We start from the raw sequence: 16,587 nt of genomic DNA, 5'->3' as shown, positions 1-16,587 counted from the left end.
AAGGCATCTTCAATATTTCTGCCAGTGCTTGTTCTAACAACATGGGTACTATGGAGAATCACCCTCGGGGTATCGACACTCAGGTAGGCATGGGGTTTACCAATTGCATCTCCACGTATGTTGTGAGTGACTCAAAATTATTTTCTTTGGAAGACTTCAATATCTGGGCTGATTTTCCTGATCAGTCAGACACTTATAGGCTCCTTGCGATATGTGTGACTTTAGATAGTGTGTGAGCCCACACATGAGGCAGGACATGCTTTCCATCAACTTTTTGCCACCACAGACTTTGCAACCAATTTGGTGTATTCCTTTGTCCCAATGTCTGATCATGCCAATATCTTCTTCTCTTTGACTCATGACGATGCCAACCCTGTCATCTAGTCTCACCCTGCCACCATTCAGGCTAACTGAAATTTCTCTAAAATCATCTATTCTGCAATCAAAGCCCATCTTTCTATAACTGTTTACGGTGTTTCTAATGATCCATCTAACAATATCAATTGCATCAATATTTGTTTGGCCTCAGGCATAGATGTGGTGCGCCAATTAAAAAGGTTACTCTCTCATAGAACTATTCCCCAGCTCGTTTTACTTATCTTCTCATGGAAGCAAAAGAAGCTCAGGAAATATTGGACACTAGTAGTGGCACAACTGTTCTCTGACTGGAAAGAGGCATTTCAAAGCTACTGTCAGATCAGTATGACCAGAAAGCAATTCTATGCAGCTTGCATCTCAGAAGTAAACAACACTTTTTAGGAAATATTCAATATGGAGCAGAAGTATTCCAAACCTCATTGCTCTCTCAGAATGATCTCTCTGCTGTAGCTCTTCAAAGCTCTAACCAACTTCAACAGGGATAAAATTCAGGCTATCTACAATACATTAAATACATATGATGCTTCTACTCTGGCCATGAAGTCTCCAGTCATTATAGACACATTGTAGTTTTCAATCAAAACGCGTTCTGGCTGTATATTGTGGTCTTAAGACCCCATGATCCAACTGATCAAAGCAAACAAATGTTTCTACTTTGATGATCTATGCCCTGTAGAATCTTTCATCAAATAGTCACGGAAGTGCCCCACTCTGATCCAGTCAATAATTTAGTATTTCATTACTTCTTCTCTAGTATGGCCAGAATGGAGAACTGTCTTGGTTTCCCTATTTAAAAACCCTCTTTGGATGCTACCGACTTAAGTAACCACGGCCAAGTATTATTGCTACCTTTCATTGCTAAGGTTGCCAGAGAAGGACATAAACACACAGCTATCCTCCCTGATCACCTTTAATTCTCATTTTCAACCTGTTCAAGCAAGTTTCTGCCCTTATGATGGCACTGACGTGTCAATGTTAGCAATAGCATTGCAGAATGAGGTCCACATGGGCATGGTGGCCCTCATGGTTATCACTTTCTCTGAAGAGTAACATTGTGTCCCATGCGGCAATGAACACAAGATTGTATGGGGAAGAGCTCATTGGATGAGCTTTGAAGACAAATTTCTTCTTTCTCTCGGATCGGAGTCAGCAGATATTGCTGCTAACCTTCTGCTCTTATGTAGCCAAATTTCCTTTTGGAGTCCCCAAGTGCTTCTCACTCAGTGCTACTTTATTCAACCACTACGTAGCTCCTCCAGAATGGCACATTCACTAATGTGGACTGTCCTATATGTTCTATGTGGAAAAAAAACAGGTAGTCCGCCAACTACATTGGAATTCCATGGTAGCTGTTTCAAGAGGCACTAATCCAATGCTTTACTCCTTTATATACAGTAAAAAACGTCTGCTTCAATTTTCATGAAAACTCATTCAAGCCTTAGGTTTCAAAGCTATGATCCGCTTGCTTAATATAAAACTGGTAAACAAATGACTCCAATATCTCACATAAATAACACTTTAGCATTGCCTATTACAAAATGTATTTATAAGTTGTGAAGCTGCAGAAAGAAAAGAAAATGAGGAAGGGGAAGAATATAATAATGGTCAGAGAAGGAAAAAAACGACCTAGATAAAGAAATAAGGATAAGGTGAATAACTGGGGACATGGTTCAAATGACATGACAGAATAATAAAACAAGGAGTGAAAACAAAGAAAACTCAAACAGAAACATTTGACCACCTTTCAATATAAGACAAGATTGTAATCAAAAGCTTAAGTTAAATGACCTAAAGTAAAATAAATATCAATGTGTAATGAGTTCCAGTGTTCATAACCATAATTTCATTAATTTTCAAAACAAGGTGCTAAAACTAAAAAAGGAACAACAGCTGATTTCTGGAAGATTAGGAGCTCACGCACTTACTACACGCCCAACCTCGGCCCCAAACAGCTTGATTTATACCTGTTACAAGCATCAGCTCTTACAAAGATAAATATACTCAAAAAAATGTTATAGCGCTAATTAGCTTACCGCTGCTTGACCAAAAGGAAACAGACCCTGAAACAAAAGTAAAAGCCGTGTTTTACCATCTTATAATATTTTCTTCATATTATGGTTGCAGCAATGTTTTTACCATGTACTAACAGCATTTTAGGAGCTGCAAATCTTTATTGACTCGTAAAAGTTACCGAATCTTTGTTTCAAAGAGGTGAATTATAGGTGTCACATGCAATTAGTGGACTGAGGGTTAGAACCACATTCCTCTGACAAAGCATGCACTCCTCCTCCATGACCTCGAGCAGCGTGGTGGGGGGCTCAGGGGTTTGGCAGGGGTCGGGGCAAGTCCAAAACCGGGCCCTACAGGTCACTTCAGGCTGCGTATAACATTGTGGCATACACTGTCCACTCTCTGGCCTCTTCCTCTTTGGTGGTCTTCCAATGGGAACCCACCCTATTGCTCACCCCCTATTTTTATTTTCGACATGAGTAAAGTTGTGCGTATACGCATTAATTGCAGTGTTTCTCTTTCACTATTTGTGTTGCAAACAGAGTTAGGGGGTGATCCAAAGGATTTTGGCGTCTGAAAACCTCCAATTGAAGGAGCCCATATAGGGGCACTTCATACCAGTTCCCTATGAGCCCTTACTGCAGGACCCTGGAAGGAAATCAACTGTGTCCCTTTTGTCCCGCAGGCAGGTGGAAGACTGAGCAACTGGGGTCTTGCCTGTTGATGTAATGCCATGAGCATGAGTTTGGATTCCTTGACTACAGGGTCCAAAAATGAGGTGAACCCCAAAAAAATTTAGTGCCTGATGTTGCGTAATCCCAGTGCTCTTTGGGTAATTGGGTGGGTGAGCAACATAGGTCAAATCACGTAGGCCCTCCTTGGTTCATCTGTAAGTTAACCCATTACCTTGACTAGGTATGTATAATAGACCTGCAACAACGTTTATAAAACACAAACGAGTGTGGTGTCATTTATTGGCCAATTATCGTTGTTCCTCATGTATGCCTTTATTCAGCTGCATTTGTCTGTGTTCCCCGTCTAAGCATCTCCTTCCATTACAGAAGCATCCACTTTCGTAGAAAAACCTAAGCTGACCTGGTGTGGACAAAGCCAAATACCTTAGAAATGTTAGCCACTGCCATGGTAGAGTATGTAGGTCCACATTCATGGCAGATGGAATTCAGCTGTGACGCTCTCAGTCATTCCGAATGCGCCTGGTAATTTTACTTGAACATTGACTTGCATGGTGTATGGAAATGTTATGAACGAGAAAGTAAAACGATTTGCCTTGCACATAGGAGTAGCTGTCTGGAAACGGCCCACCAGTGTGGTGCAATTTAGAGGTCTCATTGGTGCTATTACACATACCAAACACAAGAAATTAAACAATGATCCAAGTAAACATAGGAGAAAAATGACTATCCACTTACAAAAAATGGATTCAATGGAAAAGCCTAAGGAAAACAAAAAAAAAACATTATGATTGACATTCATGTTTTATCTTCACATACTAATTATAAACTAGTAAAACAATAGATTTTCTTGCAATCCAAGTGGCATCCTAATATTCGTTTTAAGCCCCCCATTTTCTCACCTCAGAAATTACAGATCTGGGGATATCACTGTTTCTACCACTTCATAAACACCGGGAGCTGGAATACTAAACATTTTGTCACTCACATGAACAGCTTTGGTCTGTGTAACCAAGCTCACCACACGGATGGGACAGATACGTATTTGTGTTGGGATATTTGTAGGTGTTCTCCATTTGAATGGACACCCTAGCCTAAAAAGAGTGTCTATTCAATAGTAGGGTAGAGTTAAGTGTCAATACTCTTTCTTCCACACATTTGTGCAGTTTCATGTCAGACATTCGAGTGCACATCAACAGAATAAAAGAGTGTGGCGCTTCATAAAAAAAGTGGGAGAAAAAAGCAGATAGATTAGATTCATAAGGAAAGCATCTGCAACCACCACATTTAATAATCGAGCCATCAATAAAGTAGTGTTTTGTTTCTCTGAAATTGTATCGAAGAAAAGTTGAGCGAATTTCCCAAAATGCACGAGTTGTGAAGTTTTCAATTTTTGCCAGTGCTGAGATTAAAGTTTGAAACTATGCATGTCCGTTTTAAAAAAATAAGTAGGGCCTCCCATGTTGCAACTCAGAGAGAAAGCAATGAGGCATGCAACGCTTTTCACATAGTACAGATCTGTTCTCAACATTAAACCTTCAAGGAAGCTGGAACAGCGCTCATATCGAGTTATATTACTTTTTTACTTTTTTCATATGTTTAAATAAATTGAACACAGGAGTAGGGTGCTATATTACCATTCAATAACTTAAGCATATAGATGGCACCAATTACACCTTTTAGGTGGTTCACATGTTCACTTCGAGTTGCCGAATGGTCAACAAATAACAATTGTCTTAAAATATATCTTCTTTAAAAATAATATTCATTAGGCTCAGGCTCAGCTTCAGACCCTGCAACATGGTCATTTGATGTGTCATTATAACACAGTACAGGGGAAGAATAACTAACTTAATATGTATTCTTCAATGGCAGTAAAAAGTTACTTTAATATCAGACATGCATACAAAACAGCAGGGTTAATGTGATGTTTCCAGGGCAAAAGGGGAGAGCAGATGATAACCATTGGCATATCTTTTCAAAACTGCTGCTACTTTTCTAGTCATCTTTTCTCAACAGATTACAATAGTTACCTGTGCTGGATCAACAGGTATTGGAATAGGGATGGGAATCTAAGAGAAAAGGAAACACATTATATTTAACATACTTTACTGTAAATTTCATTCTGAATGATGATGAAACCCAGTCTTTAATTCCTCTTGACCTGCCACTTTCCCCTTTCATGTTCCCTTCCCTTTACCCCCACTGACACACAGCACTCCATTGCTTTGTAGCTAGAGTTGCCCTTATACATTTATATCATTAATATGGTCTACCTTTCAAAGTTGCCTTCAAGGGCAATATTTTCTTCGGTGAAATAATTATTGGATTGCTTATTATTCAGTACTTTGACCAAACTACTTATGATATATGAATTAAGAACTAATCTGCCTCATTAAGCATTGCCTAACACCTAATTGTGTATTCAATATTATGATTTTGATTACATAGAACTGATTAGGATATATAGAAGGTTTACCTCAGGTCCTAGAGGGGTCAGCGGGTTGTTCGGGGTGAGCGGGTTCAAGGGGTTGAATGGATTAAATGGAATCCCAGGGTTGATTGGATTGAACGGAAAGATTGGATTCAGCGGATTTACTGGATTGAAAGGATTCACAGGCAATTGTGGAAATATTGGAATTTGTTGAACTGGTCGAAAGAATCTGTTGAACTGGTTGAATACCTTTGAGGGAAACATATTTCTCTTCATCAAAAGGCACTGGTCAATTATGCAGCACGTATTAATCTTGGAAAAATTTACACACACAATGAGATTACCTGTCCACTTGAGCTGCCACCATTTTCTTCCAGCTTAGGGAAAAAAATATATATATCAGTGTTAGTATTTCAGGTGAATCATTCAAATAATCTCTTTTTCATATCCAAAGTGTGCTTTTCACTTGCAAACATAAAGATTTAGAGGGCATAATAAAGTCAAAACTACACCTACATTGGGAACAATGACCAAAATCAATCTTACTCAATCAGCTAATATCAATGTTTCTATGTCATTTATGCCCGATTCATCTCCAATTTTAATCACCCAGGATTTCTTCTGACAATGACAACTCTACGAGTGGATTGACAGATACTGAAAAACTGATATAGCTCAGCTACAATGGAGATTCGCAGACCATGGTAGCCATTTTCTAAGCTCTTATCTGATCACTATTGTGTTTACAACAAATGTATGTGGATTTTCTCAACTGAGCTAAGAATATAAACAAAGTGTTCATTGATCTGGGAATTATGGCCACACCATCAACTGGATTGTTGAAAATGGGGTGGGCTATTGCTTTAAGTATGCCTCAACTTCTCATCTACCAAATCAGCATTATTGCTTTCCTTAAAATAAATGAGGTCAATTTGGGTTTCGCTTTTTGCAAGTGTGGACAAAACCCCCCCAGTTTGTATCAAATCTTGTAACTTTCTTATAAATGATCAACAATCAAAGCATTTTAAAGTAATTTATTGGTAAAATCTATGCAAAACATGTTTTAGATCCCCAAAATGGTCCCTCTGATGATTTTTACACCTTATGTCGGAGTTGGGACCTGTCCTTCTTTTTGGCAAAATGTATTGAACAAATCATTAGGTCAACATTATTCATCTTTGTAAAATAAATCTTCATCTACACTTATGTTTTAGCTAGACAAGCTTAAGCAAACATTACATAATGATACTGGTCATAAGATAAATTCTTGGAATGTCACTTGGTGATAAAGGATATACCTAAGGAATGGATGTAATTATTTTTCCTTCCAATTTCAACATTATCTGTATCCAGGAAACCTAAGGGGAAGATTCAGTAAAATAGCAAGGCTTTCAGAACTTTAGCATTCCAGGTCGTGCTGCTGCCTCAGGCTTTTTTACCAGCTGTTATTTGCAGACATATTCACATTTTGAAACTTGATAGCCAGGCAATGAGTTTTTATGTATTCTATATACAGTATTATCTTATTAAAAATGTATGTCATCTCAAGCCATCAAAAAAGAAAGCTATTATTAATAGCCTATTTGATATATTGAGGTCTTCGTTGGCAAAATATCAGAACTAAAATTTGTGTTCACTGGGTGAGTCCTTACATTTATGACATTGGTTTGGAGCAACTGCAAAATGGGTACATGGTGATCCTCAGTGGTCAGGTATTCTATCGAAAAAGGGACAGTTTGCCCCACCCATGCCTCTTCATAGCTCACATTTTAAGCCTTTGAAAGAGTCATTTAGAGATATCCGGGAAAATTCACATGTAGAGGGTCCAGATGTAAGGGGACTTTTGATCACTCCTTCATTTAATTACCATTTTTCCACTTTTACCATCACACCAGGCCCATTGGGAAACGTTTGTTAAATCTATTTCATGAGAAATTCTAATTAACTGCCTCCATTATTTTCTTTGGGATGGTATTGCAGTACCAGGGGTTGACCATATGTGATGGTGGACTTACTTCAGGTCTGAGCAGGAGTGCAATTACTTATAAGAAGAGATTAAGTAAATCTATCCTTGATCAAATCAATACATAATTCTTTGTTGTTTTTATGCAAAACCTATTTTATTTGGAACGGTTATTCCAGATGATACATTTTGTTTTGTATTGAAATCAAAGTTGTATCTGCAGCCGACATGTGGATCGCCCCCTGTATAGCTCGACAGCCTGGGGTTCAGCTTGATGATTTCAAGAAAAGGAGGTGACCTTTAATAGTACTGACCCAAACTGGGAATTAATAGGCTCTTTTTCCATAATATAGAGAATAATATTGATTGCACAAGATAAAAGCCTTGAGAAAGCCCCAGACTGTTCCTAATGAACTAATCAAGCCAATATATTTTATAGTTGGCTTGTAGTTATCACTAACTCGGGGCTACTCTATTGATCATAACCTTTTCAACAAGAGAGCCACCAGTTATACAGTCAGAAAATTAGAAATATGTAATGAATTTTATTTGGCCAATTATATACAACCCACATGAAGAGTGCCAAACAAGGCATATTACTGTACAAATCGCCTACTTCCAGGGGATGTTATGGAGGGTAATCAAAGTCAAAATCCTTGCTTACTACGGTAGTCTGTGACATACAATGTACTAAAATGCCTGTTAACAAGCTGTAACAAACAGTGAATTCCTTGCATCAAAATAGCTGTTTAAAGGCTTTAACAGAGCAAAGTAGCAATCATCTTTAAAGTCCTAATGGTTTTGACGTTTGCCTTTGTTGTAAGTTTTCATATTAAACAGATGACACAGCTGACAACATTTCCCAATGACCCAATCAGACCTTTAGCATTGATGGTTGTTTTGTCACCATAACAAACTCAGGCTAACTATATTGAACATAAGGTTTCCCACAAGGCAACTGTTGGCATGCAGTCATCAAATTAAAAATATCTGCCAAATACAGTTCGGAATACAAACCATACCCCATCCATAACAGGCTTACTGGAGATTCTTTCAATGCAAAACAATTACCATCAAAGTTTGTCGGGGAAAGAAATTAACAGCAAAAGCCTCGTCTACTGCTGTCATCTGTGGGATCCATATAACAAAATACCTGTCTATGCTTTACCAAAGTGCAGTAACAATCCACTCTTACAGATATAATTATTTTAATAAATTAATTTACGAACAAATATGTCAGGCTAGGCCTACCTCATTTCATATCGGACTTGTAGTTTATGACAAATGACATCATGGGCTTTTCTCCCTAACCAATGGAAGTCTGATGTATTGAGAAAAGGTTTTCCAACAGCAAAAAGTGTAATGCAAGCACTTTTTTTCAGTGAAAGCACACAATGTCTGCACAAATGAATGCCTAGGCAAAGGGAAACAACAAAGAGAAGAAGCCAAAGTCCCTGTTTAGTAGTGCTTCTTTATGCTGTTTTTGCTGTTGCTCATGCCAGGTCCAAGCAACAGCTGAGCTGTCAAGCAAGACCTAAAAATGCTAGGTGGATCTTCAGGAATGTTTCAAAACACTAAACACAAGAGATAAAGATCCTGAAATGGGTGATTGTAAGATCTTCTGAGGTCTTCTCTTTAGGTTGTCTGATTACTTATTTTGACTTGAAACTCAATAAAGAGTAATGGCCCAATTTATATGTTGGTGGAAAGGGTACTCTGTTGCAACAGTAACATAGTACCCTTTCCACCAACCTGAAGGTCAGCCCACCTCATTTAGAGTTAGACGCACCTTCGCTGTGTGTACAGCTACTTTCTCTCCGTCACCTATACATATCACGAATGGCCTGACAAAGTAAGGGCCATCAGACGTTTGACCATATGTCCACTCACCCTGTTAGGAGTAGACAGACACAAGACCAGTTTTCACCAGGAAAAATAGGGCAGTAAGGGGCAGTGAACACTTTTAAATGACCGCCAACCCATGGAAGAAAGCTCCAATTATGAGGGGGGTCATTTTCTTTTTATTTAAAAAAAGAAAATCCTCCTTTGGGATTTTCTTTTGAAAACAAAACGTTATATGTATAATGTTCATTTCCGTCTTATTGATGGAGGCATTTGTCATACTTCCTACTTACAATCACCTGTCATAATCATAATCATAATGACGATTATCTTTTATACTTACATTACAACTCCCTGATAGCGGTTCCTGGAAATGCAAGGTATGTCCACAGGGGCTGCGGACATCTCTAAATATGGTGACTGAAGTACCATCAACAGGGGTGCAGTAAAGTAATCTGCCATTACACTGTAATTACTCTGTTCCCCAATAATTAAATCAGCCCCAAGTGATTATTTTTTTAAATCATCCTTGAACTTTTCCCGAAAAAACAGCACTCAATAGTGATTTTAGCTGAGGTAAGACAGCTTTCCAGAAAGTGGTCTGCATTTAAAAAAAGAAATGCCTGGCCACTCAAGGTAGGTTGTAAAATATTTGGAAACAAGGATGGAAGACTGCAAGTCATTTATACGCTATCATTCCAGCTTCTGATGTGGCTAATTAGTGTGCAGATTGCATGAACCATAAACCTACAGCTGCTTAGAAGTCCTGGAGGGATTTTTTTGATCCTGAAGTCCATATGAAGCCAGTAAAGACTGATAAAGGTTGAGAAAAAACAAATTAAGCAAAGTAATGATATTTCGTTTTCAAATTTTGATAAACTGAAGGCCGGGTCTCAGAAGCCCAAAAACATTTAATAGGGAACATTTTTAGGTTTAGTTGAATGAATGCCTTTTGGACCCAACATCCCTCGTGTGGTTTTCCCAAAACCTTTTGCCTTCCAGACCCCAGTTTTTGCTGATTTCGTTTTGTCTGGCTTTAGGACTCTGTGCACTTTACTGTTGCTAAACAGTGCTAAAGGGCTTGTGCTCTTTTCTTTATACATTGAAGCAACGCTTAACCAAATTGACATATTTAATTTCCTTGCAAGCCCCTAGTAAAGTGGTACTACATGTATGCAGGGCCTGTGATGTCAATGCTATTAGTGGCCCTTTTATTCATGTTGCCGGCCTGCCATTGTAGCCTGTGTGTGCAGTTTTAAACTGTTTCTTCTACCTGGCAAAACTGCTGTCTTGCTTTACTCTCCTTTGGGAAGGTATTCCATGGGTGAAATATGCCACGCAATGAGGAGAAATATTTGTATTTTGTCTCATTATTTCCTCTTTCTTAGTGTGCTGCATTCTGCAACCCACAGAAAAAGAGGAAAATACCTGTTAGGATTGTTTTTGTGCAGGAAGGTGTCCCTTCCTGCACACAAATAATTCTGGCTGAAATGCAGGCACCCTTGCACCAGGGGTGACTATGCTGGCGCTAGACAAAACTCAGTGCGCCAATGCAGAGCAGGAATACGCCATATCGTAATAAAAATGGCGCATTCCTCCTCTTTCCTTTAGACGCAGCTCAGCAAGTTGTCTTGCTGGGTTGCGTTGCATTGCATTGTGACAGATGTTAGGAAATCTGGGTCATGGTCAGCAGGGAAATATAAGGGCAGATAAATCAGAAGAAACTTGACAGCCCAGGTAAAATTATAAACTAGTGTATGTAATAAGTTAACTTTTATATCTACTTTGTTTTAAAAGGCTCAGTGTGTTGCATTTCTTTTATTTCATTTTAAACACCATATATATGTTTAGTGATTAAAAATGAAACATGGGAAACTTAATGATTGCATATGCCATTTCAAATAGGGTTGGCAAATTGTTCAATCGTTGTAGTGCACTTAGTTTATGGTCATGGTGACTTTCATTTAATTCATTAGTGCATTTTGTAAGTTGTAGTATTCATTTGTCAGTAGAATGGTTAAAAATGAATGCATGTGGCATGCCAAGTCACAAAACGACAAATGTTCTACATAGTATTACTACCAGTGCATTCTCATATCAAAGACTCTAAAATGGAATGTGCATGCACATAACATGGCAATGTGTCCTACAGTCAATTATTCCAAAGAGGAAAAGGATTGGATAGCCATAGAGATTGGCATTTTCCATCATCCAGTAGTCATCATTTCCAAGGAGAGGCTAAGGATCTATTTTCTACTTTAAATGTTATCTCCTCCAATGAGAAGCTAAAAATATAGGGCCTAGTTCATAAAATGCATTTACTTCTTAGTAGAAGTGTGGGAGGATAAGGGTGAGTGGCTGGAAAAAGGTTAATACTCATTGCTAAATGGGAGGGCTCTAGGAAGGAATAAGAAAGGGCACAGGGAGGGCTAAGGAGTAGGTTTAGGAAAGTACACTTACCGACCTACAAAAGAGAAAGCTGATTGTTATTCACACACTCCATTTCTAAAGTTACAACAGCCATAAAGGACCCAAAACATTAGTAAATATACTCCAGCTCATACCTGGAATACATCCAGCACCACACATGGCCAACCACTGGTACAGCAACACCCTCCCATAGAAAATAATGGCCTCCAATATGTTCTATTGGAGCATGTTGCTAAAAAGGTAATTTGCTTGAAGAAAGAATGTTTCTTGTGTTATATTTTCTGTCTGAATTAGTCTCCTGTGAGACAGTTTCTTCTCACATCAGACCCGTATGGCAAAGCAGTTTGTGAAATTTGCATTCAAAATATTCCTGAAACTAAAAATGGTATTTGGAAATGTATTCAGGCATAACAAACATTTTGAGCACCCCTTCTCTATCTGAAATGTCTCTCAGCATTCAAGAAATTGTTATTTTGTTAACCTAACTCAATGATCCACATGTTATTCTACCCAGAAGGATGAAAGGCCAAGTCAGCACTGATGTCATATTAACCCTGCAAAGTTCTGCTCAACAAAACCCCAGTGGGAGATGTCCACCAAACCAATGGTCTATCAAAACTCATGCCTGGCCCATGATGTAATGCAGAGCTATCCAGTAATAATTTGATCCTTGTACTTGATGCTTTGTCATTAAGGTATTGATAAATACATGAAGAATGGGAAGACACAAATGTTTTTAAAGATGATGCCTTACTTACAGGGATGGGTATGGAAAAGGCAGCTCCAAGAAGACACGCAAACACAGCTATTTTCATGTTCAAAGATATTTCTGTAGAAACAAATCTTGTGATTAAAGAGTGGCATCTTTTTTCTGTAACTACACAATCAAAGATACAAAAGTATGCTGCATTTAGTTTTATGAGAGTAAAATCAAGCATATCGTCCCAATTTTGGAAGTCAGGTATAACTTACAACTAGTGTAGTTATTACAATGATTGTTAGTGGGTTGTGCTTCCCTATTGTACTAAGTATTGCTTTTCAAGAAGACAGAACTTAAGATTGTCTGAAGGAACATGCGTAAGTGTTTGAAATTTATTAGAAAAAAACATGTATGGCAGTTTTCCCAAGCCATACATTTCTGTATGTTATGTATTGTGTAAAATGCACAAGTTTATGGATAGGACATTAGTTTATATTTAACTAACTTTGGAAATCATTTATATAGGCCTATGAAAACTGGTATCATTCCTGCCTGCTTCTTGCTCCAACACATATACCTGAACCCTAAGGATGTAACATAGGTATGCAGAAGCACGGTTACAAAAACCTTTATACATGCTTGGGAATACCCACAGTGTACCTTATTTAGAGCCTGGTGGATGGGATCCTCTATCAATACAAGGTGGATATATCATCTGCTTTATAAGTGCCATGGTTTCTAATGGACTTGTAATACAGTGAACGTGACATCTGCCACATTTGTGATGGAGTATCCCATCCAAAAAACTCTAAATAGGGCCATAAACTTCACTGAGGCTGTGTTGACTGTATTTGATTGGCATTTAGCTTATCACTCATTTGGCTTGCATGTAGCCATGGCTACAAATTTTGCTTAGACAAACTGCACCTCTGTACAAGTTATACGTATAAGAATTACGTTAGGCATTCATATTCATACAAACTTAATAAAGAGGGGCCTAATCCCATTTGCTATATTGAAAGTCCTCGGGCACACACCAAACAGAGTCCACTAAAATCACAAGTCTTTATTGCTGTGTCACCCACTTAAAATCATTATTATGGCAATGCCAAATCGTGTTTTGTTGTAAAGGTGTATAGCCCACAACTTCATCAGGGTTCAATACCAGAAATCCAAAGCATGACCAAAAACAAAAAGCTAAACACCTCAGTATTATTCATACATCCAACACTTTTCAATGCATCTGCTGTATATGTTATGCATACCACAGACAGCCGGAGAGAACTCCAGGTGTGAAACAGCGTCCCATTTGCTATAATGTTCAGATACATTTTTATCCAAAATAGTTGTTGCATCCATACTTTGTTCATTTTGATAAGACAATATTGCTTTTTTAGGTTGAGCCTCCCAGAGAGCAAAGCTGTTTGATTGCAAAATACCTTTGTTCAACGTACCCGGAACTTACAGTGGTATTAAAGCTCATTGCTTACAATTGGTTGGCTCTATTGTCACACTCTTATGCTTGCTTCTTATTAGATGGCTTGCTTTGTCTATTTTGTTTTTTACCCCCATAGATCATAGTCTCTTATTTACAAATAGGGAACTATGTTTTCCTTTTTTTTAAGTACTCCGGCAGTGCATGTGTTTTCTAGCTGTCTCCATCATGTACTACTGTCCCTCATGCTCATGCAAATCTTTTTTGTCCATGTGCTTTTTTCCTCACAATCTGTATTGTTCTCTCCTTATTGTGTTTCTTTTCCGTTACTTCTCTCCCACCCGTTTTTCTGTTCGCAGTTTCTCGTCCTATTTTTTCAGTGGTTCGTTATTTTTTATTTATTTAAATATACAGCAAATTGATGCAGGTTCTTTCACATCAGTAATAAAAACTCTTTTGCAATTTTTTCACCGATCCATCTCAAATCAGTAAATAAAAAATAGCACCAGTGTCACACACACATATGCGTATTCATCCACGCAAGCACATACGTCAAGATGCATGCATGCTCATACAAAAGGGCATTATTGCCACAAAAGCAGAATAGCTTTTTTTCTTTCATTCATGCAATAGTCATAGCAATGATATACAACATGAGCAAAAAGCATTGGCAGAGTCAGAAGGATTCAAAGATACTGCCTAGAGGCGATGCCAATACGTGTTTACTTTTGCAATCATTCCGAAGAGATGTATTCAACTACCTATTGTCGAGGAAGTCAAAAAGTCAAAATGGCCTGTCCGGCATGAACATACACTGAGCAGAAAATCCCAAAATTCACGTGGGGCATTTCCTTCCAAGCTGTGCACTGGTGGTATTTATTTATTTATGTTTCACTGCAGCATAAATGTAGTTCTGAAACAGCAAAGAAAATACATTTTGCTAAACGTTGATGTTCATTTTTTCCATCTGAACTGGTTGATAAAATAGTGTCCATTACTAAGAAGACCTTACCCGACGATTTAAAAATATGCACATCTCACGATATTTACCTTAGCACGAAACCTTAGCATTTCATTTATGATCCACAAGTAATAGCGAAGAGAGAACCGACATCAGTTACCTGTGCTTTCTTCCAGTCCTTAAGAGAGGAGATGCTTCACAGTAGATGCAAGGTGCCCCTCCTGCCACAGTATTTAAACACTCCACCTAAATCTGTGGTTAAAAGAAAACAAGTGGCAACATTTCTGAGTCACAAAGACTAAGTCCAAACCTGGTAAATGGGAGCAACCTTCTCCCGCCGCGGTGTGTGATCCTCAAGGAGCTTCCGTGCGTTTCAAAACGAGTGTGCAAAAAGGACGTTATAAGCGGAAAGTGGTGTGGTTGTTCACTTTCTGGACACGTTGTAACCAGCCCAGAGTCTCAAAAACATTCATACGAATTTTTGTGGTGAAAATATGAACATTTGGGTAAGATTAAACTATCAATTTGAAAAAATGACGTCGGATTGGGGCCATTGTGTTATGTACTGGTCTGTTGAATTGTTCCTCCAAGTGTATGTCTTTGCAATGGCCTAAGACTGTTTTCTTAGTTTCGTCGATCGATTATCGTATACTCCCTATTTGTTGTTCATTGTAAAGTGTCCACATACTTCAAAGTCATTCCAAAATGTTAAATATATAAAATAAATATAATTATATACCAACTGTGTGGTTGCACTGTAGAGCAAAGATATATTAATTGTGAGGAGCAGCAAAATATCTGAAGAACGTTATATAGAATATGCTTTCATCTGCTTGGCTACTGAACATTTATTTGGATGTTTTTATTTATTTGCCCCGCCTTTTAAGTCCAATTCTTTGCTGAGAAAAAGAGGTAAATGCCAGGAAGCCTGTGCATAAACATACTCATAACAGAGACGCACGACTGTTCACTCAATGTAAAAAAAAATCAGATATACAAGTGGCACCGTCTTTGCCTGTTAAGCCTCTCCCTTGCTCACGGCGCTTTGGTGTGCAAACTAATGAAATTACAAAAACAGCATATTAATTATTTTTTTCCATTCATAAAACATGTTCCCATAAACTGTATTTACCCCACAGCCTCTAGGAAAATAATGTGCACTGATGGACTCACCAAACTTTCTGCAACTGGAATGGCTGTTTGCCATGCCAGCATACTATCAAATGCACGTCACTTTGCCTTTCTGTTGTTGTCCTTGGACTCTGGAGAACAAAAAAGGCACCGTTCAGCCCAGTATGTCCGTTCCCCTAACACCGGGACAGTAAAGCTCAAAGAAAGTGAAAGGCCTTTGTGCTGACTGAAAGCACCGAATGGAGAATGACTCAGAAAGTCCCAAGGATATGGTGTCTGCTTTGTGCAGTAAGTGCAGATAGTGCTGTTGTGACCCACCCAATCCATGGAGGGAACACCTGTTTAGATTCCCCTAGCCCCAAGAGGGTTGAAGAGCATCGCACTCCATTCAGAGAATATGGGATCAGACGCGTGCCTCTCACTCTTCTCCAGGAAGAGGTATTAGGTTCATCTAGATTCCAGTATTATGAATCAGACAAACCTTATCTGCTAGGGTTTAAATTCTTGCACAAATGCGCTCAGATTTTCACCATGGCCCCAGATAAAGGCAGACACACACAGCTGTTGTTATTTTATAATGAAAGATTATTTATTATGTGCTATGAGCACAC

General features: G+C 38.5%; 1 protein-coding gene across 1 annotated transcript in view; it reads right to left on the bottom strand.

Moving 5' to 3' along the window:
- Positions 1 to 15,043, bottom strand: part of LOC138286091 (amelogenin-like) — a 54,806-nt gene extending 39,763 nt beyond the window's left edge. The window contains exons 1-7 of the mRNA XM_069226490.1: positions 15,006 to 15,043; positions 12,508 to 12,578; positions 5,859 to 5,891; positions 5,560 to 5,763; positions 5,114 to 5,152; positions 3,819 to 3,842; positions 2,412 to 2,438 (exon numbers count right to left, since the gene is read on the bottom strand). Coding sequence (XP_069082591.1) covers positions 2,412 to 2,438; positions 3,819 to 3,842; positions 5,114 to 5,152; positions 5,560 to 5,763; positions 5,859 to 5,891; positions 12,508 to 12,564 — 384 coding nt within the window. The 5' untranslated portion in view covers positions 12,565 to 12,578; positions 15,006 to 15,043. The remainder of the gene's footprint in view (positions 1 to 2,411; positions 2,439 to 3,818; positions 3,843 to 5,113; positions 5,153 to 5,559; positions 5,764 to 5,858; positions 5,892 to 12,507; positions 12,579 to 15,005) is intronic.
- Positions 15,044 to 16,587: the final 1,544 nt, after the last annotated feature.

Source organism: Pleurodeles waltl, chromosome 1_1, assembly GCF_031143425.1.
Source record: "Pleurodeles waltl isolate 20211129_DDA chromosome 1_1, aPleWal1.hap1.20221129, whole genome shotgun sequence".
NCBI classification, from domain to species: Eukaryota; Metazoa; Chordata; class Amphibia; order Caudata; family Salamandridae; genus Pleurodeles; species Pleurodeles waltl.
The sequence above is the reverse complement of the archived record's forward strand: the minus strand, read 5'-3'. Positions and strand labels throughout refer to the sequence as shown.